The 27,983-nt window shown below is 57.3% G+C and overlaps 1 protein-coding gene across 2 annotated transcripts; it reads left to right on the forward strand.

Annotated features, from left to right (window-relative positions):
* Positions 1-85: 85 nt before the first annotated feature.
* On the forward strand, positions 86-27,983 carry KCTD5 (potassium channel tetramerization domain containing 5). 2 transcript variants are annotated; one of them, XM_079946196.1, is made up of 7 exons: positions 86-347; positions 12,324-12,432; positions 14,082-14,173; positions 16,145-16,240; positions 19,458-19,583; positions 22,328-22,386; positions 26,074-27,983. In XM_079946196.1, exons 1-6 carry the CDS (start codon positions 93-95, stop codon positions 22,370-22,372), a joined length of 723 nt encoding a protein of 240 aa, XP_079802322.1. In that variant the 5' UTR covers positions 86-92; the 3' UTR covers positions 22,373-22,386; positions 26,074-27,983. The 2 variants fall into 2 exon arrangements, with proteins under 2 accessions (XP_079802322.1, XP_079802323.1); XM_079946197.1 differs by lacking the exon at positions 22,328-22,386.

Below are 27,983 nucleotides of genomic sequence, written 5' to 3' on the forward strand. Positions count from 1 at the left end.
GAGGGCGGACCTGTGGGCGGGACGGAGCTCGGAGGACTGTATTAAAGGCCGGACGCTTCCGGTAGAGAGGAGCTGTGGCGGGGCTTGCTGGGATGATGGCGGAGAATCATTGCGAGCTGCTGCCGCCGGCCCCGGGCGGCCTCGGGGCGGGGCTGGGGGCCAGCCTGTGCCGCCGCTGTAGCGCGGGGCTCGGCGCCTTAGCCCAGCGCCCCGGCAGCGTGTCCAAGTGGGTCCGGCTCAACGTCGGCGGCACCTACTTCCTCACCACTCGGCAGACGCTGTGCCGGGATCCGAAATCCTTCCTGTACCGTTTGTGCCAGGCCGACCCCGACCTGGACTCGGACAAGGTGAGGGCCGCGCGGGCCAGCCAGGAGGGTTCGGGCCGCCCTGGTCGGCGGCCCGCCGCACGCCCCCTGCCCCACGTTGAGGAGACCCGCCTCGGCTCCGAGCCCCGCGCTCCCCTCGTCACCAGCTCGACCCGAGCCCCCCGACTCCCTGTCCTGGGCCGGGGAAGGAGAGGATGGCGCCCTGGCGCCCACCACCCTCGAAGATCCCCAGCCAGTCCACCTCGGAGTGTCTCTGTCTCGCCCTCTCTGCTCTTCGGTGGAGGAGGTTTTGCAGACCCCAGACTCTGCTGTGGATCTACTTTCTTTTCTTCCCCAGATTGTTTTGTCCCTGGTGTGAGAACACCTCTTCTCTGTCCCAGTGTACTTAGTGGCTCTGGAATCCGAGAACCCTGGTGTTCTTCTCATCTTCTCACATTCCAGACGTTTGACTTAACGTTGGTGTGGGGGGTTGACACGGGTGGCCTGCCTTTCCCAGTGACTTGCATTTAGAGAGTTGGTGCTCCATCGTTTTCAGCCGCAACACGCACCCACTCAGCACTCTCAGAAATTGCCGTCCATAGAGTGATTTTTCAAACGGAATGTTGCTCATGTTAAGGGGTGGCTTAGGGGTGTTAAGGAAGGGCAAAATAGGAAATCTTTTTCAATCTGCTTTCTAATTAACCTAGTTTTCCTATTGCCCTCTCAAAAGGATAGGAATCTCTAGCTTGGTTTGCTGATTGCCTTTCATCAGATTAAATGCTCATACTGTTGTGCAGCTGGTACTAGAAACTATTTTGATTGTTACCTTTACAAGACTTGTGTGGCTGAAGAATATCTCTGGAGCTGAACAGCATTGAAACTCAGAAAAGCCTCTGTTGGAAGAATAGTTGTTACCTGTATTTATCCTCGGCAATTCACAAACCTTATTCTAACTTTCCTGTGTCTTTCACTCGAGCCTACATAATTGCACTTGGCTTTGTGCCTTGCCAGCCCAGCATTTGCCAGGCATAGGCTTCCCGAAAGATTCAGATCCCTCTTCAAGATCCAGAAGCCTGACACAGACCATCCTCTGTGTGGCATGACCTTATGATTGGGAAACAAGAACTCGAGTTACCACAAAACCACCAGTCATGGGTAGAAATCAGGGTTTGAGATGCCAGTGCTCTGGTACCCCCCCACCCCACCCCCCCAGCTGTTTCCATTGCTCATTTGACCAAGCTCTCCACTCTTAGAGAGTTGACCTCCCAGAAAATGACAGTCATCTCCAGGATAGAAATAAGCTTTTGTTAGCTATGATTTTCCTTTTATAGCGTGGGTGTATGTTTTACTGTTTTGTTTTTCTGTTTAAACAGTGAGCCTTAGTGGTCATTCACTTGCATTTCTACTTGAGGGTTTCTCTTTTGTATATTGAGTACGATTTTACATTGCTCTTGTCCATTGGGCTATTTTGAAGCAATGGCTGCCTGTTCAGCACTGAGACAATTATTCAGAGCTGATTAACTATAGTTTGCCCAGTTAAGTCTTTACTGTTTCAAGACTACTTAAAAAAATTATGCTTTACTGTATAGTAGTCCTTTGGGGAGGGTAATTTATCAGAGTATGTCTATGTTGAAGTTGCTTTTTTTCACCATCATCCACTTAACCACATTTGATTTCCCAATTGTAAAATTGAAATTTAGAACATAAAGGTAATGCAGCAGATACAGTTTCTGTCTCATAAAATAGTTGATAGTAAATATGGGTTAGTTTTAGCCACAGATGTGAATTTGCTAGAAAGAGTAATGCTAATTCCCGTTAGTCATGGTCGTAGAGTGTTTTACCTCAAATGAGAAAATGTATAAAGTACTCATTCTTCTCAGTTTTTTCCCCCTTTGGTTCTGGTGAAAGAATGTCCCAGAGATTCACTCCTAGGTAGTTAAACCTTGAGTGAGGAATCTGAGGATGAGGGTGGAGGGAAAGGGGTGTTTGGAAGAGTGGGATGCCAGCAATTATGTGATGGAAGAGAAACAGGATGTTGATTCACATGTAAAAATCTCCAAGCCCTGACCTCATAGTTGAGATTGATGAAAGGATACCTTGCAGATATTCACAGGGCTGGACGCACCTGGTGGAAGATTTCCTGCTGGGCATTTGTCTCCTGTTTATTGAGCACCTGGGCTTGCAGAGTAGTGCTTGGGTCGGGGTTGGGTGGGGAGATCAGGGGGAGGAGTTCCAAGAAGTGGAAGATCTGGAATCTTTCAGGAGGCCTGATGGGTTTGGAGTTCACTGGGAGAGTACCTGGAGCTTGCTGTTAAACGCACAAGGTCTGGCGGGGGGCTCAGTCATGAAGCTCTGTGGGAGGGGTGGTGTCAGGACATTTTTCTGGAGGAGTGCTTTGTTAAATAGCCGACAGACTGGTTGTTAGGGATGGTGGGGAGCTGGGCTGTAACTGGGACCCAGTGCCCATGGTGCCCCAAGCCGCTAAACCCTTACCCTCTTGTCTCCAGTTCTGACTCGGAGCCCTTGCTGCCATGAAGTTCTCTCTATAGATAGCCCAAGTGTGAATTCTCACTTCCTTCTGGTGCTTCCCCAGTAGGGCTGTGTCTGTGTTATTCATTTCGGCATCTGTTCACCTGCTATCCTGGGTCATTTTTCTCTCCCCTGTTCCATCAGGGGCAGGCCAGGTGTAACACTCCTTCCCAGAAGTGCTTTGTAAATACTCGACATGTGATTCATTTGGGTTATATCTCTCTGTATTCCATGGTACCTGGCCCAGTGGCATTGTTGAAAACAGGTTAGAGTTTGTTCAGAGCTGAATCAGTCCCTGTTTCAGTGTGGAGATGCTTTAGGAATAAAAGGGAAACAGGAAATACTACTTGGTGGTTGGAAACCACTCAGATTAAGTAGGATTTGGGATGGGGGTGGGGGTTCAGTCTCTGCAGCTGAGCCAGACCTGGAGAAAACTGTGTGTTTCACATGAGCTTTTGCCCTTCAACAGGGCCATTGTCCTGGCTTTGGGGTTGCAGATGTGGTGGCATCAGATGGGTCTTTGAGGGGTGGGGCCGTCGAGGTGTTTCTGATGACATGCCATGTCCTCTGCAGTTCTTTGCCTGTGCCTACCCCCAGCGTACTTGGTGTTGGCTAGAGTTTCAGGATTAGAAAGATAGTGAAAGGAGTTTTACAGACAGGGCTAAGTAATGGGGGTGTGGGTGGAAGGACTATCTTTTAAGCCGCTTGGCAGGAGAAGTGGGGATTACTTAGAGTGAAACGGCAGATTATGTTCCGTGTGACTAAGTCAGAGGTGAAAAGGCTGAGAGCATCGTGAACTCCAGTGAGAGGGCTGGGTCTCCAGTCTGAGGCCAGGAGTGGGGGTCCCGAGCCACTGTGCATTTCGTCTCACGCTTTACTTGAGGATTGGCTCCGAGCATATTCTCAGCCCTGACCCCACGCCTGGCTCAGGCCCTGGGCAGGTGGTGGCCCAGTGCAGTGGGGGTTCACTCGCCGTGGATGCCATGGTCACCTCTCCACAGGACCCCTTGGACCTGAGCAGGGAGGCCCTGAGGAAGGGCTTGCCTTTAGTGAGGAGAGCTGTTCGGGGCATCGGACACAGCCATCAGCTGTCCCCCTGTCAGCCGTCTGAGGGTAGCTGGGAGGAAGTGGTCGTCAACTGAAGAGCAGTTCCTCTTTCCCCCGACCGCACGGGCAGCCTTCACTTGCTCTTGGCCAGCAGGACAGTGACTGGTCTTGGTTTCGAGCAGCAGTCAGAAAGCTGCGGTCCACCTGCCTGGTTTTGCAAATAGAGTTTTATGGGAACCCAGAGATGCCAGTTCCTTATGGCTTATCTGTGGCTGCGTTCCCCTGGAGTGGGTGCACATGGCTGCTTTCCAGGGGTGCTCAAGGACAGCTTTCATTGGGCCAGGAATCTTTAAAGTCCTTTAGAGAAGCTGACTCTGTGTGGCACCCAGGGAGGGGTCTGTGTGGCCAGGGTGCCAGCAGGCCACCTCGAGCACTGGTGCTCTCCCCAGACTGCCGAGCACCCAGCACATTCCGGTCTGGAGTTGGTGGGATGTGGGTGTTGGGGGTACGGGGCATTTTTCATGGTGGCCGAGTTAGACTTTGGACTCAGGCCTGACTTTGACTCCACCCACAACTTAACCTGCCCTGCGATTTGGGGTTAGTTAATGTACCTCTCTGAGCAGAGTCACAGAGGAGGAGTTGTGAGAATTAAGGAAGCTGAGGAATCTGAGCCCTCCCCCACACAGTGCCTCATGCTGGGTTGTTGCAGGAATTAGAGATGGCTCTTAATAGTCTTTATTTTACTTTTGTACTTTGTTTTTAGAAAGAATGTACCAAGAATGCTTTTTTGTCCCCCTCAGAATTTGTTTTTGTTCCTATTTGTCACTTATTACACGCTCCCTCACTTGCGGCAAACCTCATGCTGCTGGCAGGTAGCTCTGGTTGCTGGGCCGACCTCAAAGGGTGGGGTGTGGAAGCTGGGCCCTTCAGTGCCCCCTGCTTCCCAGATGGACACTTCTTAGGACAGGCCCTGGAGGGCCGGTTCCCAACTCTGGGCACTGGAGCCTGTGCCAGTGGGGAGGGGCACAGCTTCCTGGGCAGCCATCGAGTTATCGTACGAGAAACCTGATGCCCTCGAGCCTAGAGAACACAGCTCCAGAGTTCAGTACCATCCTCCATGTGTGTCTGGGATGGGCTCTTGGCATCAGGGAGGCGTCTGAGCAGGGGTGTGTACCGTTCATCTTTCCTCATCATCCGTATTATGTTCTGTGGGTTTTAGTTTCCTCAGTAGTTGGACTTCCAGGATCCTGGCCTGGTGTTACAAGTCAGGCTCTGTTGGGGCTGGTTCTGGAGGTGATGAGCTGGGCCAGCCCATCACTGCCACTACATAGGCCAAGGTAGGTCTTTCGAAACAGGTAACGGAGAGGCAGGCAGTGCTGGGCGCCAGGCAGTTCCTCGGTGAGGAGGGGAGGTGGGCGAGGGTGCAGAGGAGCCGTGGGCCTGCTCTTCAGCCCCAGCGAGAAGGAAGGGGGAACTCTGCACCGGTCTGCCGGCAGGGCCGAGCATAGGAAGAGAACAGAGGCTGCCTTGGAGCCAGCAGGGCGGTGGCTGTGGGGCAGCTGCTGGGGAGGGCTTGGGCACCCCTGGGAGCAGCGGGCGTGGTGTGAACCCCTGGCGGGGCATCCTGGCTGCAGAATGTCCTGCCTGCCTGAGCTGAGTGACTGGCGTCCAGGGGACTGGAGACTCTGGGCCTGGAGGGGGCCTCGCCTCCAGGCTGGCAGAACCACTGTGGGGAGGTTTGCGGCCAGGGACCCTGGGCTCTTCCTACTGGTGCTTCTCTCCCAGGCGGTCGTGGTTTCCGCCTGTTTCCACGTCAAGTTGACTTCCTAGTTTCTCTCTCTCGCTCTCTCTCTCTCTCTCTCTCTCTCTCTCAACCAAGCTAAGTAGTGTGGCATCTGTAGGGGATTTATGTGCAGGTGTTCTGTAACTGGAGTGTCTGTAGGGAGGGAAGTACCTGAGAAGTTCGGACAGATGGCTGCCCCCTTGCCTTGTGACAGAGATGTTCATAGCACTGAGACCTGGACGGGTGGCTCTCCGGCTGGCAGGTCCACCCATGACATCCTGCTCACGACTGCCCCACACCCTGGGGTGGCCCGATGCCTGTTTCTGCCTGCACAGTTGATGTGGCATCTGCTCCAAGTGGGCCCTGGTCCAGCTGAGCTGAACGGTCCCTGTGAGCCATCTCCGCTTGTTCGTGGAGCTTGGTGGGACCCCCCCCCCCAACCCAACCTTAGGTGAATTTGAAGCACGTTTGTTCTACGAGAATAACCAGGAGCCTCATGTGCTGGGGTCCTTTCACACGTCCTCTTGCATTTGTTTCTTAGTGAGCCTCGTTTGAGTCCTCTATGTCACCCTAAATTCTGTTTCTAAGCCACATTCTAAGACTGGGAGGCACCCGGGGGTCAGGACCCTGAGAGCTGGGTGCTGGTTGAGATCTGAGGGTGGGAATGGCCCAGAGCTCTTGCTTTTCCTTTATTCCCTGTGTGTGCCGGAGGGTTTCCGATCTCCAGGTGTACACAGGGCGTCGTAGGGTCTTATATGGGGAAAGCTAAGTCAGAAGCAGCCAGCACTCCCACACACGTCAGCACAGTTCTGCACATCCGCTGCTTGGACAGGTCTCTGGGCCTCTGTTTCCTCATTTGTAATTGGTGATGTCTAAGGCCTCTTCTAGGTCAAGGATTTGACAAACTGTAGAAAACAAAAGAGAAAAGAGAGCAGAGGTGAAGGTTTTAAAGTGAAACAGAATCACTGAAATGGATAATTTCAGAGTGAAAATTAATTCTAATTATGTTGATTGCAAATGTTTGTGTACAGAAAATTCTATGCTTTTGCGTTCAGATTTCAAATGGGGAAATTTGACAGAATACATCTTGCGTTTAGCTTGGGACACTCAACCCTTTGCATTTCTAGTCTCCAGTGGCCGTGTGTTTCTCGTGTTCCATTTCCTCGTGTGTTTGTGGAAGTTGGGAATGTGATAGAAAGGAGCCAGGTGCAGGCCTCTCCAGAGAATGCACGGAGCTGGAGTGAGACGTGGCCACAGAATGCATTTCCGTCTCCAGCCTTGCCTGAGAGCCTGACTTCCTCGACCCTTGTTCCTTGTGGCCGTTTTCAAGGCCATGTGCACGGTTCTATCAAGGGGGTGGGGGGCCCGCCCTGGACCTATGATGTTTCGCCGCGCAGTGCACTCGAATCTGTCTTGAACGTGAGGGCCAGGCACAGGCGAACAGGAGAACCTCAGCGGCCCTGTCAGAGCATTGCCTCCTAACCAGCACCGAGGGCTGAGGCTGCTGGGCTGCTCGGAAGGGAGTGGACGGGTTGGGGCTGTGTGGGTTTCTAATTAGGATCGTCTTCTCTGCCTCTGTCCATGTTGGGACTGCAGGTCAGGGGTCTCCTCAGAGAGCGTGTGACGTGGCCTGTCTTGCCTGCTGCCTCCTCTCAGAGAAGTGACTGCGGGCAAGGTGCTCCTGGCCGTGGCCAGGGCGTTCCCTCTGCAGCACAGGCTCAGGGATGCAGGATTCACAGTTCCCTGGAGCCCAACAGCTCGGCCTCGGAGGCTGGGCCCCCTTGGAGTGGGATTCGGCCAACTTGGGCGTCAGTGAGCCCCCAGCAAACAGTGTGTAACCTGACGGGCATGACCTCCATTAAATATTCAAGAGCTAAGTCCAGCATTTCTCTCTTTTATGCCTTTAAGGTAGATATATATTTTAAAAACCAGCACAAGTAGGTCAAATGCAGATTCAGTGAGAAGTGGGGATAGTCAATAGAGGAAAATGATTTGTCAAGCAAGCAATCTTAATTCTGGCTCTTTTACAAAAAAACCCAAAAACCTCAAGCCTTGCCACTATATAAATGTAGCACACGCTTGTTATATAAATTGAGGAGAGGACAGAGGGAGGGGGGGAGAGAGATCCTCGTGTCTTGCTGCCTTTTGTAAGTGTGACCATGCCAAGTGCACATCACAAGGTTCTTCTCCCGTGAGCAGGTGATGGATGGGGGTGCTGTTATCACAGCTGCCAGTGGCCGAGCCTCGGGCGTCCCCTTCCGCTGCTGGTGTGGGTGTCACAGAGACCATTCTCTCTTAGCTTTTGCATAAGTGAGTCTGAGACTTATGAATTTGGGATGTTTTGGTATTTTCTCTTTTTCTGTGTTCTGTAGTTTTCTTTATTTCTGCCTTAGGATGGAGGCCCCAGGGCCACTTACAAACACAAGCAACATGAGATGCCGAGGGCCCTGGTGCCCGTGTCAGTCGCAGCCTGGTCACAGTCGAGTGTGCAGGCAGCCCTTGCCGGCACGTGTACACTCTCCAGTGCTGCTCGGGCTTAGGTGCTGGAAGACGGTGTTCCTCCAGAGCTCCTGCCTGGGTGCCTCTAAACGAGAGTCAGTCTGCGGTCCTCTGGGCTGTTGTCCAAGATAAAGCCCAGTGGAATTTGGGGGCCCCCGGCACTCCTTGTAGGATGAGAGCGCCGCCCTAACATGCTGCTGCCCAGTCTCTCCTAACCCTAGAGTCTTAGCCTTGTTTGTTTCTTTTTCTTTCTTTCTTTCTTTCTTTTTTTTAATTTTGGCTGTGCTGGGTCTTCGTTACTGTGTGTGGGCTTTCTCTAGTTGCAGCGAGCGGGGGCTACTCTTCATTGTGGTGTGCGGGCTTCTCATTGCAATGGCTTCTCTTGTTGCAGAGCATGGGCCCTAGAGGTGTGGGCTTCAGTAGTTGGGGCTCACGGGCTCCAGAATGCAGGCTCAGTAGTTGTGGCGCACGGGCTTAGTTGCCCCGCAGCATGTGGGATCTTCCCGGACCAGGGATTGAACCTGTGTCCCCTTCATTGGCAGGTGGATTCTTAACCACTGGACCACCAGGGAAGTCCTCGTCCTTGTGTCGTAATGAAGCCCATCAGAGCAAAACAAATCCACGGGAAGAAACTGGGCCAGAGAGCCCTGTGGGGTTCATGGAGGAAGCTGCCATGAAGCCTCCTGAAGTCTGCTTAGCAGTGGCAGGGCTGGAGGGGTGGGCTTGTCACTGCTAGGGGATGGCCACTTGACCTTCAGTATCTTAGGGTCACCCCATGGGCCTGCATTTCCAGGTCTAGGTGGGTGGGTCTTCCCTCCCGGGAGGGAGTGCTAAGGCCACACTGCTGGGGCCAGCGTGGCAGCTGTTGGACTGAGCTTCCTGCCCTCAGCTGGTGACACCACGTGGGAGAAGCATGGGGTGACAAGGGTCCCAACTGAAGCCCATTCCAGCTTCCCCAGTGCCCTGGAGGCTGGCTCAGGCAGCGGGTCCTGGGACACCCAGGGAGCTGGCATGAGATGGGGGGGCGGTGCCCAGCTGTGGGCAGCCAGTGCTCTGGTGCAGGTCTGGATGCCCAGCACCCAGGCCTCTCTTTCTGGGGTGCTCGGCCCCAGCTTTCTAAACCTATGTGTGGATTGAGTGCCCAGGATGGCCTCCTCTACGTTTTCACACGGGTTTTTAAGATAAGCCACGGACTGTGCGGCGGGGGGTGGGGGGTGGGGAGGGTGTCACTGGAGGCACTGCCGGGGAGGAGGCGTGGAAGGCGCAGGCCTCCGAGGGCCCGGCCAGGTGTGTGCTTCAGTCTCCTGGCTCAGTGCTTCCCCATCTCTGTGGCCAGAACATGTGGCTTCCTCTGCCTTGGAATTTGTCCCAGCCCCCAGGACAGGTCACGAGCCCAGCTCTGTCACCTTGAAGAGACGTTGGACTAGACACAGACCGTTAGAGCCAGAAGGGCCCCCGGCCTCTTGGCTGAGTATCTCATTTGACAGATGGGGAAGCTGAGGCCTGGAGAGAGGAGCAATGCGCCTTGAGTAGCTGAGCGTGAGCCTGGACCCCAGGGGTTTGACCTCCGTGCTCCCTCCAGCTGTGGCTCTGTGCCCCCACTCGCCGTGGTGCCATCTCTCTCCCAGCTGTGCTCCCAGCACCTCCAGGGACCAGTGCCTCTCTTGTTCTCCGGGTGGGCCACCAGGAACGTCTGTTGGTGGATACAAAGCCTGGGTTCCAGACCCTGAGACGCAGGTGGGGTCCTCTTTGCTCTTCCACCCTTGGGCCTGGGCTCCAGTCCAGTTAGCAGCAAACACCTTGGACTCTTTGGCCTTGTTCTGGACGTATCCGTGAGGCTGCTCCTTTTATGAAGGCAAGGGTCCCCACGCAGCGACAAGCCTGCCCCTCCCCTTGGATGGCTGGGTAGTTGAGCACGGAGGCCACTTGCCTTTGAGCACAGGGTATGGGTGGGAGCATGTTGGGGAGGCTGCTGGGGGCGTGCTGTCCCCCTGCCCCTTGCTGCTACCTCTGCATTTGCCAGCCTGGGTGCTGGATCCCCAGTCCCTCCTGGGGAGTCCTCCCCCTCCCGGGGTTAGAGGGCCTCACCTCAGGCACCCTAAGATGGGGCCACGAGCCTGGCCTGGTGTGCGCCGAGCTGAGGGCTGGGCCTGGGTAGGAGTTCCTTCGGAGCATTGGCCACGTGGCCTTTTAGTGAAAAAGCCACCCCTGTTCAGCAGCCTCCCACCCCTGCCCTTCTACGGGTCAGCCTGATGTCTGGAGGCCCAGCCCCATCGCTGGCTCTCCAATGCTCTCCAATGCTCTCCAGTGCTTGGTCTGGGGTCCCTTTGCATCTGGGCGGTGGCCCTCTCACCTGGCCCTGGGCGTGCCACCACCACAGTTTTGTGGGCTCACCTCCTTTCCCTCCTTCTCTGTCCCATCCCCCATCCCTCCAGGCTTTGGAGGCCTGGGTCACTTCCTTTTCCTCTCCCGCCCACTCCCAGTGCTGAGCGAGATACCCAGTGTGTCGGTGGCATGGCCTTGAGCCCCGTCGTGGGGCCTCAGCCCCGTGTGACAAGGGAGGCTCCCTGGGGTGTCCTGAGGGCGGAGAAGAGCCCAGTCCTTGTCTGACCTTTCCTTCTCGACCTTCTGCCAGCTGTCTGTGGAGGTAGCAGTGAGCCGATGAATAATTCCTGAGCTTGGCAATCTGCACTTGTCACACTTGGGCTCTTTTCATCCACAAGGTGCAGGGAAGAGCCCCTGGATTCCATGTTGTGGCAGCTCCATCCTTTTCTTTCCAGACCTCGGCCCCTTTGTAGGAAATGGCGGCTGTTTTTCACCAGTAGGGAGGCTGCTGAAGCATCATTCTTCCTGAAGCCTGTCCCAGGGGTCTTCTGGCCTTGCTTGGAAAAGAGGAGGGGTCTAGGGAGTCTGGAGAAAGGGCTGAGGAGCCAGGCCGGGAGGCAGGATCCCTTGGGACAATATCTGACCAGTGCTTCCTTAGACGAAGTTGGGGGTCTGTGTGTGGTTGGATGCTGCCCTGGGGGACAGGAAGCCCATGGGGGGACCAGGCAGTGGCCTATCGAGGCAGGAGGTTGGGTTGAGCACCCAGGGCCTGTAGGAGAGAGGAAGGGGCAGAGGTGCTCTGGGCTGAGCGGGGCCTGCCCACCCATCAGCGAGGCTCTGGGTCCTGCTGGCCCCACATCCGGATTTGATCTGAGGAGAGCAGGTTTTTACAGCTTTGTGGACTCAGGAGGAAACCCTTGAAACCACCAGGTTTATTACACAAAATTCCAGATTTGATGCTTATGAGTGAGAAGGGGGCCCTAACACAGCACTCCGCTTCACAGTTGAGATTCCTCCCAGTGGGAGTGAGCTCTGGGGCCCGTGGGCTCACTATGTCCAAGAGGTTCAGGGGGTTCCGCCTCGCCACCTCCCTGCCAAGATGCCTGATGCCGTGTGCCGTGGGCAGTGAGGGTCCCTAACTCTCAGAAAGGCCCTGGCCCTGGGGGCGAAGCAGGGCCTGCCCAGGTGTGGAGGGAGTGCCTTCTGTAGATGGACCCTGGGGGGGCGCTGCTGTGGGGGAGGCCTCCTCGGTGGTCAGCAGTCTCAGGGGAGCTCTAGGGTCACTTGGCAACAGAAAATGAAGCTGTGTTCCATGAGCCTCTGACTACCCAGTCCTGCCCAGCGAGGAGCCCCAAAATGAGCAGCGGCGGCCTGGGTCACGGTGTCTTTCAGATGCTGACCTGTTGGCATCAGTCCCGCTTTTGAGAGCATCCCATGGGGGAAAGTGTGTCAGGTTACTCTTGTGAGACGGTTGCTGAAATGAGAAAAGGATGAACTCGCTCTCAGGAATTTTTGGAGCTATGAGGAAAGAGGCCTTGTACACAATCTCCTTGCCTCAGAGTAAATAGGGAGGTCACCTTGACGCAGCAGAGCTTAAACTTGGCTTCACCTGCAGTGGTGACAGATCAGGGTCAACGGCTGCAGGTGGCTGGAAGCAGGCGACACTGCTTAGGGGTTCCCTAAAGCGCCATAAATGCTGATCCTTCCAGTTGTGTGTTAGACACGTACAGCCCACAAGCCTCCAAAACCCCCTTTAGCTGTGGCTGGGCTGCGGGCCAGCTGTGGGAACTGTGCTTTCTTGTCTGGGATTCACCTTGGTGTGTTGTTCTTTGTAGGATGAAACAGGTGCCTATTTAATCGACAGAGACCCCACCTATTTTGGGCCTGTGCTGAACTACCTGAGACACGGAAAGCTGGTCATTAACAAAGACCTTGCCGAGGAAGGTGAGTTGCAGGCAGGACCGGGATCAGGGGGGCCCTCCCTTGCTCTCCAGCTCCATCCCTCACAGATGCTTATCTCAGAGGGAACAGGGCTGCTCGGTGCTGCTTCTTCCCCTTTTCTTCCTCCAGGAAGCTGAGACAATCCAGAGCTGGGTGGGGGCTGGTTGGGACTGCAACCCACTCCCTCCTTCAGGTGTCCGGTTGGTGGTGCCCTGAGGGTGGGGCTCCTCCCTGGGGCCCACTGCTCTCTGGTTGCCTTGATTCACACAGCTTGGGGCCCGCCACCTCCCGAGGGTCCCCGGTGTCGGTTACCCTGGGTCTGCTCTCCTTGTGGGGCAGCCCTGGCAGAACCCCCTCTGAGTTCTTCCTGCGTTTCCAGATGCCTGCCGTGCTATGGCTCCCAGCTCAGGGTCTGGTCGGTGCTGAGAGCCCAGGGCTCTCTCCCCTTTGCTTGTTGAGCTGAGCCTGCTCCCTCCTTGTCTCCGGGCCCTCTTGCTCCTCCGACTGCGTGTCTGCATCTTCTTTTGCAGTGTCTTTTTCACGCACACACGTGTATTCTGTGTGTGCAGCTGTACAGTTTTAGGCAAACTGTTCCCAGCATGATTTGCTTAGAAAGCAAATGTGGTACTTGCCACAGATCAAGCCCCTGCTGCCTGGCCTCACTCACCTGTCTTCCGTCAGCCTCAGATGCAGTGCTTTTTTTCGGGAGAAAGGCCCCCACGGGTGCCGTTTCCCATCTGCCCCTCAGAGCACGAGGGGCGCCTGGAGCGTCTGGATGGTAGAAGGCTGGCCCTTCAGGCCAAAGTGCTTATCCTGAGGCTTCCAGGGCTTATTCACAGCCCCACAGTCCCCACCCCTGGATCCAAAGGGAAGGGTTGATAGGACGTCGCCCCGCATCATCCTGAGATGCACCTCCCTTTGGGGCCTTGAAGAGAGACACGTCTGCCTGGGCGTTGGCTGCCCCACCACCCGCTCTGCTGAGTCCCTGAGACCTCATTAGGCTGCAGCTTGAGGGTCAGACAGAGTCCACGGCTCCGAGCCCCCGGTGCCGCTAGCGCCGGGACCCGCTGTGCAGAGTGCAGACTGGTTGGGACGACCAGGCATGGTGGCAGGAGGCATGCACCTGACCTTCTGGAATACCCATGAGGAGCCCCCAAGGCAGGGCCCCTCCGATCCGCTCTTCAGAGTTACCTGGCCGTTCAGAGCCCCTAAATTGGGGACTTTGCAAACGGCAGGAAAGGGTTCCTAAGTTGGCAGGAGTTCCACAGCTGAGCAGCCTCTCAACCAGCTGTCTTCTGACTGAGTGACACACGGACCCATGTGAGGTGGCCGCTAGCCCAGGACAGACGGCCGCAGGCTCTGGAGGGGGTCTGTCCGAGAAACGTCCCGGGGGCCTGGCGTGAACTCAGCACCCAGCAGGTCACCTGGAAGGACGCGGGCCAGACGTGCGTCCACAAACGTGCCCTTTCTCCGTGTGCACCCTGGGGGCCCTGAGAGCCAGCGGTGTCTGCAGAGTCTGTAGGATGGCAGGACGGGGGCCGGGGGCTTCCAGTGGGCTGGGCTGAGAACAGGCCACCGGTCCACTGAGGGGCAGAGGCACAACGTTTATTCTTTGATCTGGTGGGAATTATAGTTGTTTTTCTTTATTCTAGGGGTGTTGGAGGAAGCAGAATTTTACAATATCACCTCACTAATAAAACTTGTAAAGGACAAAATTAGAGAACGAGACAGCAGAACATCACAGGTGAGACCGGTGACTAAGGTGCAGGAACCTTCCGAGGCCTGGCATAAAGGCGCGGCTCGCTTCCCTCCCTCCTTGCTGACTGGCTTCCTCTGGAGTTGTCCTGGTGCCTGTGGCCCGCCCTCTGGACACCTCCCGTGGTGCTGGCAGCTGGCGCCCTGGCCGGCACACAGGGCACATGCTTCGGGGGCCCCACTCCAGTGGGGAACGATGAGCAGCTGCCTAGGAGGACGGTCCAGTGAGGGTGAGGAGGGGGCAGAGGGAGAGCAGGAGGCCTCTGTGGGGCTTGAGTGTGTGGCCGTCTCAGGGAGGGCATTGCAGACCGGGCACAGCGAGTGCAAAGGGCCTGTGGTAGCTGAGTACTCAACCCATTCAGAGGGCCAGTGTGGCTGGAGGGACAGCACAGGGGAGTTGGCGGCAAGCTGGGCACAGGCGGATGAGGTGGGGGTCCTGTAGGTGTGTGTAGGCACGATGAGAGTTTGGCTTTTACCAGGAAGGAAGGGCTCAGTAGGTACTCTTTGTGCTGGACTGTGTCCCCAATGGTGCAGAGCCCCATGTGGGACCCATTTGCACTTGGCCACGGTCAGCAGTGCCAGGCCCAGCACGGCCACTCTGCTGCCCATTAGGCCAGTGTTGTTTGAGATGGGCTGTGTCTAGCACCTCCCACGAAGGGAGGTACCAGAGGGTCTAGGCATTAGTCTTTGTTGCAGTGCCAGCTCTGCACTTGCTAGTAGAGCGCCAGGCCCTGCCTGGCGGGTTCCCTCTGCCAGGAGGCTGCTGTGAAGTGCGCTTTCTCTCAGAGCTTCATGCCAGACTACATGAAGAGTCTCCATCCACTTAAAACCCTTTCACTGCCCCCCACCCACCCCAGGCTTTCCCGCTGGGCACCCGGCAGGCCCAGAGCTGGAGCTCTTGGCCTTTGTGAAGAGGCTTGCTGACAGCCTGGCCGCTCCAAGTGGCTGGTCAGGGGCCAGGGGAGGGCACATTGGGGTGACGGCATGGGAGGCTGGGACCACCCACCACACAGCTCCCGCCCTCTCCCTGTTGCAGGAGCCACAGGGCCATCGGGACAGCGGGAGGGGCCTGGGGAGGGGGCAGGAGATGTGGCCACGAGCTCCCCAGTCATCTCTGGCCAGTTTGAGGCCTCTTTTCCCTCCGCCCAGCCCCTCTGGTTACGAACCCTGTGACCTGGGCTGGCACCAGCCCTCTGTGCCTGTGTCCCCCCTGCATGGTGGATGTGGGAGAGGCCCCCTCACAGGCTGGCAAGGGGATTAGCAGGCTCAGGCTGAGCAGTGCTCAGTGTCCTCCACTGTTTCACAAATGAAAGCACTTGGGCTGTGTGGTGACCCGTGTACTTCGAGCTGTGACCCTATCACTGACACATTGTGTATCGGCTGGAGCGGCAGCTGTATTAGGACAGGCCTTTGGCCAGTGCTCCCCGCGGTGTTGCCAGAAGCCGAGCTTGGAGCATAGCTCAGCGAAGGTCGGGTGGGTGAGTGGATCGGAAGATCCACGGGCTCCTGTCTGAGCTGCTGTGCGTGTCTGAGAGCTTTTTTCTGTGAGCAGGGCTGAGGCTGGTCCTGCTTAGCTCTCAAGGCACCCCCTTAGTTTGTGTGGTTCCCCCAAGGCACAGGAATGGCTGTCATCGTGTATTCACATCTAGCCACAGGTGCTCTTGGGATTTCAGGAACATGACTCATTTTATTTTGGAATTCAGAAATGGAAATATTTTTGGAGGTGGATGGGAAAGCAGAAGATGGCAGCTGTTCCAGCATGTTTGTTTTGCTTCTTCAGTGGATGCCTTTGGGGTTTCTTTAGGCATCACGACCTGGGCCCAAGAGGTGGAAGGGAACCGTAGGCCTCCCCTGGGCCCCTGTCGCCTGGGCCCCCGTCGCCATCCCCAATTGGCACGTGGGGCGGGGCTGCGAGGGGGCGGGGCACGGGCGTTGCCCTCACCTGTGGCCCTTCTCACAGGTGCCAGTGAAGCACGTGTACCGTGTGCTCCAGTGTCAGGAGGAGGAGCTCACGCAGATGGTCTCCACCATGTCCGACGGCTGGAAGTTTGAGCAGGTAGAGTACCCCCTGAGCCTGCAGCACAGTGGATCTTTTAATTATAAAGGCCCTGCTCGGGTCCTCAGGTCAGCTGGCCCCCGGGACCAGTAATGAGGTGTTGGGCGGCCTGCAGTTCATGGAAGCATGGGTCCCCATCATGTCTCCAGCACCTCTCACAAGCAGCAGCCGTACCAGTCCTGACTAGATTGGTCACGGGTGATGGGGGGAGCGGCAAGAGTTGTTCTTAGGGTCCCACCTCCCAAGTCTTCTCTCTGCAGTTATTTTTCTTAGTCTAGCCCATTCTTTTGTGGGAGCACTGTTCTGTGTGCTTTTTTCTAACATCTCCGTGTGTGTGTGTGTGTGTGTGTGTGTGTGTGTGTGTATGTATATCCTGAGTGCCTCCTGGCATGACCCCGGCACCCATCCCCTCCCTTGTCCGCCCTGGCCCTTCTGTGCTGGCCGAGCAGATGGGGCTCCGGCTCCTTTGTGCTGCTGCTGGCATAGATGCCCTTCCCCTTGGGGCTGCTCTGCAGTCCCCCAGCCCTTGATTGGGAAGTGCTGCTGACTCTGGCTCGGCCATGCCCCTCATTTTCCTCAGCTCTGCTTTTGCTAGGATGCCTGTGAGAAGGGGTGAGAGCCAAGTCTCTTCCACCCACCCACCGCCCTCTGTTCACAGCGCTCTGGTGTTTCTGTGGGCATGCTGCCTCTCGTCCTGGGGAACTGTAGCCCGTTACCTGTGGGCCTGAGAACACGGCAAGGATGTCCTCTTGAGTGGGCGGTACCTTGCCCACAAGCTCATTGTCGCTGTTTGTGTGTCTTAGGCAGAGACTCTGAGGTTTGGGCTTATGACCCTGCCCGGCCCAAGCCCTGGGCGCTGGTCCTGAAGGGCGGAGACCAGGTCTGTGACCCCAGCCCACCCCCTCCGGCTCCTGAGAGCCTCCTCTGGTGCCAGCTTTCTGTCCACGGTGGGAAATCATGGGGTTCCCTGGCATCCCTCCTAATTAAGGCTACCCTTTCTTATGGGTCTTTTGAAATAATGAATCAGGCTGTAGAATGCTTGGCGTCCTCTTGAAATGTCATGAAAGACACAGTCGGCACTTGTGTCCCACTCTTCACCTGGAGACGTAGCCAGCAGGGCTGCTCTGATGCCCTGCCCTTGCCCTGGGGCGGGGGTGTGGAGGGTGTCCCGGTGGGGTCCCGTGGTTACATTTGCATTCCTCACTCCCTGACCCCAGCACAGTCACACCAGGCTCACAAAGAAAAGGAAGTCTCCCACCACCCCTCGTTTTGTCCCTTGGTGTGCAGCCTGGAAAAGGGCTGGGGAGACAGGAACTGCGGTCACTGGTTCAGGATCCGTGAACTAGGTCACCCTCGCTGTGGCTCCTGCGGAAGGGAGAGGGGTTCCCGTGCCTCCTGCATGGGCATATCCTCCCTGAGACCAGCTCAGGGGCTTTGTCCTGAGCTCCTCTGGGCGGATCCCAAGCCCCCAGCAAAGAGTAGCTCCTCTCTCCCCAAGTCTCACCCGCTTTGCCCAGTTCCTCCCTTGGGAACGTGCTCCCCCCGTTCATGCCAGAGAAACCCCAGAACCAGGGTCACGTTTGTTCACTTGTCTGCTTCCTAGAAACAGGAGCCAGACTGCAGGGGAAGAGGGGCCGGAGCCTGGGACCCCACGAGGTGGTGGGGCTTAACCCAGAGTTGGCCAGTGGTCAGTGACAAGGCCAGAGCCAGGTTCTGAGAGGCTTGCACGCCTCGTGAGGATGTGGTCCCTGGGCAGACCTGATTATGAGTGGCTGCATATGCGCTGCTCCATCTGCACCCAGGGCCGGGCACCCCTGAGGTCCGCAGGTGGCAGGTCTGTCTCTGAGAGGCATTTATGAACCTAGAACAGCCTTCCAGTCTGTTCCTAGAACAGACCTTTTTATTTATTTTTTCCTCCCCGTCCTCAACTCTTTATTTCACTCTCGCTTTGTTAGCCATCTAACCCCCACTGAAAAGCCTAAGGTTTACAAAGAAATTACAAAACAGCATTGCTGCAAAATCAGTCCCATGTTTGGGAAAACAAATACCTGTATGTGTACACAAAACACAAACTCCCTGGACCCCATTCCCCAGCATCCAGAGTGTTATCTCTGGCAGAGACTGTCAGGTGGGCACCCTACCTAGCCTTGGGGGAAGGGTGGGAGGGATGAGTTTCTCAGGGGATCTGATCAGTTCCCTCCATAACCTCTAAAAACCATCCACTTCTCTCCACCAGAGAGACAGGGTGGGCACGCTGGCCCTGGGGCTTTCCTCTCCTTTCCCAGAGCGGCCCGCACCGCTCTGCACACTTCCCTCACTCGGCGGTGCTCACCGTGTCCTTGTCACTGCACGTGGTGCTCCTGCCCCTGGCCTCTCCTCCGTGGGCAGTTCCATCAGTAGAGAAGGCAAAGATGGAGGGCCTTCCAGGCACTGCCTCGATAATTGTGCCACTGATAGCTCACTACAATTTTAGTGCATTTCTTTTGATTAAACACAGAGTCCCTGGTGGCTCTGGGCTAAGCTGGAGCAGGCAGGTCGGACCTCAGCTCCTGTGTGGTGACCTGGAGGCCCAGGGATGCAGGGCCATGGGCATGGACACACCCAGACTGAGATTGCGGCTGAGGCGTGGGAAGCCACAGCCCCGGCATTTCTCCCTGAGCCTGTCGGAACTGCTGCGTCCCTCCTATGCCCCTTCGCAGTCAGTAGCCCCAGTGAGAGGAAGGCTTGGTCCTGGCTTCCCTGGGGAGGGACTCGCCCTCACATGTGTGTGGGCGTGTGCTCACACTCGTGTGTTCAGAGCTCGTGCGGAGGGCACAACTTATGGGCAGAGCAGAGTGCCACCGCCCTGCTGCCTGCTCTCGGGCCCGGCCCGCTTGATGCCCACTCCAGCGTTGCATTCCCCTCCCCGGGTCACTCAGCGTCCCCTGGACCCAGCCAGGAACCTGAGAGGAGCTTGGACGTGCTGGCACAGGAGGCCTGTCCTGCACGTGGTGTGTGTGTACGGGTGCATCTGAGCTTGAGTGTTGGTGTTCAGGGACTTTATTTTCAGTAAGTTCGTTAAAAGTCTCTTGGTTGAATCCTGTCCCTTAGCTTCCCTGAGCATCGGCCGTCTTTGCCGGGGGTCTTTGCAGGCTGTTTCCCTCCTGGTGGGGGGCTGGTCTTGAGCCAGGTGTGTGAGGCTCTCTGCCCACATCCCACTGGCCTTCTCTCCTCCCAGCTGGTCAGCATTGGCTCTTCCTACAACTACGGGAGTGAAGACCAGGCCGAGTTCCTCTGCGTGGTCTCCAAGGAGCTGCACAACTCCCCGTATGGCACAACCAGTGAGCCCAGTGAGAAGGCCAAGGTGGGTGAGGCTGCGGCCCGAGTGCCCTCTGCAGGGCTGGGTTTCTCTCCTTTGCTGTGTTGTTTCTTACTGTCGTCGCGGCGCTCCTGGCCATGCAGGCTTCCTGGCGGCCTGCTCGCCTCATGCTGCTTGTCCATCATCACATAATTCTCGCCTGGCATATCAGAAGCAGAGTCCTGGAAGAGAGGACACGGACGTCCACGGGACGCGAGTGGTGGAGCGCGGGGTTGTTGAACATGCTGCGGCTCCCACAGCCCAGGCCTTCCGCCCTCACCTCTTCTAACCCGCTAGCCTGCTCCTGGAAGTGTTGCTGTCTTCCAGTTCTGCCGGTGGGGGCTATGCTTCTGAGTGATGCCACTGTGGGCTGTTTTCCTGGGTACTGGGGACGTCGAGGCTGGAGGGCAGAGCCTCCTGGTGGCACCTGCCTCGGATACACCCATCCCAGGCTTGGGAGTCGTGCTGGTTTGTAAACGGAGCAGATCCGGCAGGTTGTGTGATTTTGAGACTCCACGGAGTGTTGCCTTGGCCTGGCACAGGCCAGTTCCTGTTGAACTGTACCGGCTCCCTGCTGGACGTCTGGCCCTTCTGTCTCCCAAGGAGCGCAAGGGCAGCCTCGTGGCAGGGAGCAGCTGCTACCCTTGCCTGCAGGTGACAGGTTCTAGTGGCATCTCCTCTGGGCTTGTTCCTGAGGTTGGTGACTCCAGATGTGTCTGTCCTTGCAGAGTCCAGCATCAGCCTGGGCAGGACTTCTGGACCTTCAAGCCAGGTGGTGCCTGGACAGCCCCATAGCCGGCTCTGAGGGGATCCAGGGGCTCTGTGGCAGCCAGCCTGTGTGTCCTGGGCCCACAGGCGGCCCTGGGGGAAGGCTCTGGCATGCTGTCAGAGGGTGTTTTGAGTGAGTGTGGACAAGGCCAGCGAGGTTTTAACTGATGACATTAAACTGGGGGCTCCAGGCCTTCCTCACACTCTTGGCTGGTGCCACCCTGGCTGCTACCTGCCTAGAACTGCCCCTATGAGCCTTTCAGGGTCTTCCTTGGAGGCATGGGCTTGGAAATGGATGGCAGATTCACCTCGCCCGCTGGTCCTCCCGCGGTGGCCATCCTCCACTGGTGCTCGAGGCAGCTCTTTCACCCCAGCACGACTGGGCAGTTGTCCAGGCCCTGGGGCCTCCAGAGTCCTCACATCCTGCCCCCCCACCCCACCCCCAACCCCTGGCCTGCAAGGGTGCCTGCAGCTGCAAGTGCAGGGTCCGGGCTGTTCCGCCGCTGCCCAGGACAGGCTGTCGTGGGGGTTGGTGCAGGTCCCCGCAATGGGCCGGGAGCAAAGGGGTTCTGGTGCCATGCCTGGGGACGTGCTTCCTGTTGAGTCAGGGTAGGAGGCAACCCCACTTCCCGGAGGCCCCAGCCTCACGAGGAGCCATACCTCTGAGCATTTGCAGGGCTCTTTTGCAAGTTGTCTTATTTTTAGAAACTTTTATTTCTGAACTTGAAAAATTCTCATAGCCAAGTTCTCCAGGGCAACTGCCTGAGCTCATGTCCCTCGGGTGGCTTTTCAGCTGCAGAAGGGATGCGTTTGTGCTGACAGAACTCCACTCATGACCCCAAATCCCTTTGCCATTGAAAGTGCGGCCCTATTTCTCTCTCCAGAAATACCTGGCTCTGGCGTGTGGCAGCAACAGTGGCTTCTAAACTGGGGCCGTGGCAGGAGCTCCCCAGGAGGTGGAGCACAGCCAGGGCCTCTGTAAGCCATGGAAAAGTGTTGAGGCCGGATTGGGGGTCACGATCTGGGGACACCTGTGCACAGCAGTACTTCATGTTCTGAGGACACTGGGTCCACTGGACCTGGTCATTGGGTGCCCACAGCACGGGCGAGACACACACACACACACACACACACACACACACACGTCTTGAGGTGGAAGTGGCAGGAGAGAGCGGGTGGGGGTCGGGCAACTCAGCGAGGGGACCAGTCCACTGAGAGCGGCCACCAGCAGCCCCAGCTTCAGGGGCTTCCCAAACCACTCTCCTACTCCATGATCTGCCGGGAGGACTCAGAACTCACTGCTGGCTGTTCTGCTCAAAGTTACAGTTTATTACAGGAAGTACAAAGAGGGGGGATTTTAAACTTGCCAGGGGAGGGTGTGTGGGGCAGAGGCCAGGAAGTATGCCAGACGTGGAGCTCATGTCGCAGAGGTGCTCCTCGTGCAGTCAGGATGCGTGGCACCGTGCACAGAGCACCGCCCACCAGGGGCGCCCCGCCAGCCTCCGTGTGCAGAGATATTACTGGGCTCAGTCACGTAGGCATGATTGATCCATTGATCAACAGTTGATCACCCATGTGCCTGATTGCAGTCTCCAGTCCCCCAGCCAACTGACCCCCCCCATCACATGGTCAGACTGGTGTGTCCTGGAGGTCGTGACCTCCCAGGAGCTGAGGGCAAAGGCCAGACCTCTGTTTGGGCAAGGTTCAGTTTTTCACAACACAGAGGGAAGGAAAACTCTGGAACTTCGGGAGTGCTGGGGCCCAGGGACGTCGTGCTTCCCCCCACAGTGTGATCTGGACGAGGCTGGCCTGTAGTTCGCCGCACAGCACAACTTTAGGTCCATCCCTGAGCGCCGTGCTCTCTGCTGTCCCGTGGAGACCTGGCCTGTCTGGGTGGGCTTCCCTCTGCTGCCTCCCGCCTCGCCCTACACTGACGGTCCCTCTCTTCTTCTCCTCCCTGCCGCCTGCCGGTGCCGAGCCAGAGTGACGACGAGGACACGGGTCACGAAGGGAATGACTCAGATTAAGTGTAAATGTCATGGTGAGCCTGCGCCCTTGAAACTGACCACCTACCTTAGTCTCCTTGATCCCAGCCCCTCCTCCGCTGCGTCTATCTCATGCCTGTAGTTGACAGAGAACCTTCCATGATAGATGCCAGCGCATAGATCTGCACTGGAGCCAGTCTGTCTCGGGGTGGGGCTGTCTGTCCCCTTGAGGATGCCCGTGTGGGTGGGGTTGGGACCTTGGCTGAGGCACCTCCGCGCTGTGTGTGTCAGGCTTGGGAAGGGCCTCCTTGCCATGGGTGCCAGCAGCAAGGACGTGGGCCTGCGCCCCCTAGGGACACGCAGCCCCCAGCCCGCCAGTCTCCCCACCGTCACCAGTCTACCCACAGGCTCAGGGCCAAGGAGTCGGAGCTTGTGCCACAGAGAGTGGGCCCTGATCCCGACACCAAAGCCTGTGGCAGCCCTACTCCCTCATGCCTCAGACTAGGGGTGCTGGTGGAGAGGAGTCTGTGGGGACCCTCCTTCTGTTTGCCCTGTCATGGGAGGCTCCGTGGACGCCCCCTCAGCCCCTCGCTGCTCCTCAAGTCCCTGCTGCCTCCCGGCCCTTCTTGTTGTCGAAAACTTGTGACTCAGCCAGGATCCCATCAGCAGGGAGCGCCTCGTCTGCTCCCTTGCGTTGCACAGGGGAGATTGAGGCCCAGAGAGGGCAGGGCACAGGTGTCATGCAGGGGTTCCCCGCCAAGCCCTGCAGGTGAGGAGCTTGGGAAGAGCCTGTGGCCGGCCACGTGCTGAGAGGCCAACATCTGACTATGAGTCTGGTCTGGGAACGCAGACCAAGAATGGCTTCTGCATTTTTAGTGGTTATTTTTCTGGTGATTATATGAGTGCATAATATCCTCAGCTTTACCTCTTGACTTGGAAATCCTGAAGTATTTACTACCTAGCCCTTTAAGGAAAGGTTTGCTGGGCCCTGGTCTGGACCACTGCCGTCCAGGGCATGTGCAACACGAGCTCCATCTGTTGTTTTAAACTTTCTAGCAGCCACGTTAAGAAAGTAAAAAGATGCGTGAAATTGATGCTGATACTGTTAGCCCATTACATGCATAATATTGTCATTTCAACCTAAAAAATCACTGACATATTTTACTTCGCTCTTCTCTAAGTCTTTGAAATCAGGCGGTAGTTTGCATTTGTGGCCCGTCTCGGTTTGGAGTGACTGCACCTTAGGGGCTCAGCTTGACTTTGGCGTGGCCTGATGGTCAACTGTGGTAGGAGCCAGGGACACGGGGTGGGGTGGGGGGGCAGGGACAGAGGAGCCAACCTCCAGGAGGAGGGGCTTCTTTCAGCAGCACTGCCCACCCCCTACCCCCAGTTACAGACTTCACATCTGCTGGCAGGAGCCGCTTCAGTGGCCCTGACTGCCAGGGTCTGGGCTGTGGGAGGGGCGAGGTGAGCTGATGGCAGGGCAGCCCTGGAGTGGCCCTGGCCCCTGGGCCCGCTGGGTTGGGGTGGGGGGCGGGGGTGCCATGTGCCATGTACAGCCTGCTCAGTCCCTGTGGCCCAGCTCAGGCCTTCTTGTGGGCGGCAGCCCAAGTGAGAGCTCCTTCCAGGGCAGACGGGCCGTGACCGTCACAGGTCCCAGGAGGGGTCTTCTGTCCTTGTTAGGAGATAGTCACTGGGGCTCTGGCTCTGGCAGGGCAGCCCCTCCTGTGCTGTCACCTTGCTCCCAGGCCGCGTGGTAGTTACGTGGGCCTTGTCCTTTCCACCACTGAGGCCTGTGAACTCGGACGCCGTCTGCTCTGCTGGGCTCCCACTGAGTGAGCAGCTCTCGGCTTCATGGCCCCCCAAACTCCAGCTTTCCCTGCAAACAGCCACGATGATAGGGTGGCAGACCTTCTTGGGGCTGGGACTAGCACCAAGGGGGCCAGAGGGTCCTCTAGGGCTGAGTGGGGACCCACCCTCACCCCAAGTCACGTCCTCAGACCATGTCCCTCCGACAGGGGCCTCCTGGGCTTTCCCAGTGAGCGGGCGAGTGCTGCTGAGCTTAGGGGCTTGTCCTTGTCTGGCCTGAGGAGGGGCCTTCAGCCTGGGGTGCTGTTCCCCCAGCACAGTGGAAGGTGCACCTACTGGGGAATGGGCAGCGGGCAAGAGGGTGTGCTTCCTGGACGGCCTCGGAGCTGTCAGAGAGAGAGGGACAGGCCTGGGGAACCACAGGGATGGGGGGGCGTCAGGGGACAGTCTGGAGAGCTTGGGCTTCTCTTAAGTCATTTGAACAAACCCTCGGGGGACGTGAGAGATGGGCCGTGTGGTTCTGGACAGCCGCCCTGACAGTGAGCAGGAGTCAGGGCCGGTGGCCATTGGCCATGAGCCTGAGAAGTCTGCCTGTGCCCGCAGGGCCTCACTCTGGCTGGTCATCCGTGTGAGCTGGGCCTGGCACGAGCAGGACGGGCCCCTTCCAGGCATGTCCCCGCGTTGCACCGGGTCCAGGGCTCAGCAACACACAGTGTCCTCTGGGCCGTATCTCTCTTAGCTCTGAAATTCAAGTGGAAAATGCCCCCGGGAGGCCACTCTCGCTGCCAGTGGGATCGCAAGGAGGGTCATCTTACAGCACTGGCCTGGGCATGGTTGGGCTTGGCCGGGACGCGTGGCCTTTCTGTCCTGGTTACTTGATGCTCAGTAGCCACGCTTGACGTGTCGAAACAGCACACTTTGCCAGCTCCAAAGTCTCCCCTGGCTCCCATGGGGTTGTGGCCTTGAGGAGCTCGCAGCTTGATTTGGGGGAAGATGGGAGGCATGGATGGTTCCAGTGGCGAGGAAGGCCGGGTGGGGGCGCTGCTCTGGCTCCGAGGTGCTGAGGAGGAGTGGGAGGGAGAGGCTCAAGCATGGCGGCCGAGGGCTGGCAGGGTCCCCCAGTGGGGTCAGGTGTGTGTCCCAGAGAGTCCTGTCTGGCTGTAGCAAGGAGGCGGCTGGCACCCTCAAGGAGGGTGGTCCATTTACAGAAGATGTGACCCCAGCCAGGCAGTGTGGGGAGCAAGTTGGCACGTATGGATGTGGGGGTGACGGCAATCCCAGGGGCCCAGGTTTCTGGGTGTGTGGCTGCAGGGTGGAAGGGACGTGGTTTATAATGGGGCATGGAAGAAAGAAGAGGGTCAGGTTGGGCTGGCGGCCCAGGGGCCCTGGTTGCACACATGTGTCTTCTGCCCGGGATCAAGCTGGGCTGGAGAGAAAATCAGGAGTCGGTGGGCAGTTAAACCGCCAGGTGGGCTTTGGCACCCTTGGGAGCAGGGAGCCTCCCATCCTCAGGAGGCCATTGAGAGAGATGCTGCCCAGAAGTCCTTGGGGCCTCAATGAGGAGTCATCCCCCCGGAGCCCTGCCGCATGTCTCAGGAGGCCCGGGAGGCGCCGGGTTGAGGACAAGTCTGCTGCTGCCTCCCAGGCGTGGTTGCTCGGTGGTTTCTCGCAGCCTCCACAGGTTCACTACTTCCCAGGCATGGTGATGTCAGGCTCGGGTGGAGAGGTGGAGAGCTGGGAGGCCTGCCCCTTGTGTGCGGCCTGGAGGTGGGCAAGCTAGGCCTGCACAACGGGGTCCCCGTTCTCGGACCCTGGCCTGCGGTGGGCTCCACCCCCAAGCAGGGCACTTGGCCTCAGGGCCGTGAAGCTCCCGGCTGCAGGCTGCCTTTCCATTCAGGGCCCGAGTCCTCATTGTCTGCATTTGGCATTTTCAGATTTTGCAAGAACGGGGTTCAAGGATGTGAGGAACACAGTGTTGACAACTGAAGAGACGTTTTACCTTTTCCCAAGATGCAATGATCTGCCATGTCGAGGAAGCTTGGCCGTGAGAAGAAACCTGCTTTTGACAATTTCTCTAGAGATCTGGGTGTGAATCCTTTTTTTGCCTCTGAGGTGGGTGGTGAGAGACAGGACCAGCTGTCCGAGGCCGGGCGTCGCCACTCAGAGGCGGCATGCTGCCTGGGCGGGCGTCTCTGTAGGGCCCTCCGCTTGGTTTTCACAAGTGCCGCTCGGGCCTGAGGCAGGGCGCTCCTGACTGACCCTTTAATCACCGAAGATCATTTAAAGGACAGCGTTCTTGGTGCTACATAAACAGTCTGTAACAGAGCCTGGGCCTTGCCTGGTAGGAAGTGGCCGCAGCACCACAGCCCTGGGCTCTGGGTGCCTGCTGGTCACCCTGGCATGCACCAGGCCCTCTTCCTCAGGGCAGGGGGTCTGCTGTGCCTCCCAGACATGACCGGTTGGTGGTTTCTCCCAGCCTCCACGTGTTCACTACTTCCCGGTCCTCCTTCAGAGCTGGGCTCCACTGGCCTGATCCGGCCTGGCACAGTCAAGGCTTCTCCATTTGTAGTTTCCAGGCGAGAGACCTTTGCATCCTTTCTTTCCAACTGTGGATAGACAACCCAGTGCTTTCACTTCTTAGAAATGCCTAAAAGTGCTGCTGCTTTTTGGGCTGATCTGTTAAGTCATGTAAAGGGAGGTACAAGTTTTGCCTCGTCTGACCCACCTTGGGGCTCAGGGGGAGCTGGCGCCCATCAGTGCCTTGGTCTCGCCTGGGATGGAGGTCGGGGCGGGAAGCCTGTCCACCCGGCTTCTGGAGCTGAAACTCCAGGTCACATTGGAAATTGGATGTTTACAGCACATCACAAACATCTCTCTCTCTCGCCGGCTCTCTCGTGTAACTATGCAGTTCTCTCTGACGTTTCTGGGGCGGTGGGGACACAGGCTGCACGGGCCCTGCCCCCTGACGTGACGGAGCTACCGGGATTCCTTTGAAAACCGCTGTCCGCATGCTTTGAGAACAGACCTTCCTCAGCTGGTCGTGGGTCCTGTCCATCTGGGGGGCCTGGCCGGGCAGGCGGCTCTGCCACCTGACCTCCAGCTTCCAGGGGAGCTGTGCCTACCGACCGCTGGCTGGTTCCAGACGCTTCCAGAGGCTTCTTGCCTGTGCCCTCTTCTCCTTTGCCAATATTACCTGATGAACCAAGTTCTCCAGCACCTAGGACTTACCTCCTCCTTTTGTAAGGTCTGTTGTATGTTGTTAAATGTTTGGCTTCATCCGTTTATAGCAATCTTTCTGTAGGACACACTTGGCCCTGGTGACCTGTCCTCCCGGTGGAGCGCGCGGGGGCTGGGCAGCCCCTCCTTGGCCTCGGGGTGTACCAGTGGGGCGCTGCTGGCCATTTAGCGTTGTTTGATTTGTGACCTTGACGTAATAGATAGGCTTGTGGGTTTTTTTTTTAATTTAAAGATATTAAGACTTAATTCACTAAAATTTATTGTAAGGGGATATTTATACTTTTGTACTTTTTTAGGTATCCGTATTTTATCAGCTTACAGTTTAATGCCTAAGTTTCCCCTGAAAATAGCAAATAAAATTGTGTATTTATGAATGAGCAGAACAACTGTTAGTGTCTTAAAATGCACGGAAGAGCCACTACTGCAGAAGCGCCGCCTTGGGCTCGCGACAGCCCCGGGCCTGGCGCCTGTGTCACTGTCCAGCCTGGGGCTGGCAGGTTAGAGCAGCACAGGCCTGTCTCCCCGCCTCGGCTGGACCAGCCCCCGGCCCTCACCCATCATCTCTTGATGGTATCGTGCCCCCATCCCTTGGGCCAAGGAGATCATC

Source organism: Stenella coeruleoalba (genome assembly GCF_951394435.1).
Source record: "Stenella coeruleoalba genome assembly, chromosome: 15".
Classification (NCBI taxonomy): domain Eukaryota; kingdom Metazoa; phylum Chordata; class Mammalia; order Artiodactyla; family Delphinidae; genus Stenella; species Stenella coeruleoalba.

Bases quoted from the DNA above. Each gene is read 5' to 3' on its own strand.
- KCTD5 (XM_079946196.1), top strand. From the start codon at position 93: ATGATGGCGGAGAATCATTGCGAGCTGCTGCCGCCGGCCCCGGGCGGC. The intron at 12,433-14,081 runs GTGAGTTGCAGG...TCTTTATTCTAG, and splicing joins CAAAGACCTTGCCGAGGAAG to GGGTGTTGGAGGAAGCAGAA. The intron at 16,241-19,457 runs GTAGAGTACCCC...CTCTCCTCCCAG, and splicing joins ACGGCTGGAAGTTTGAGCAG to CTGGTCAGCATTGGCTCTTC.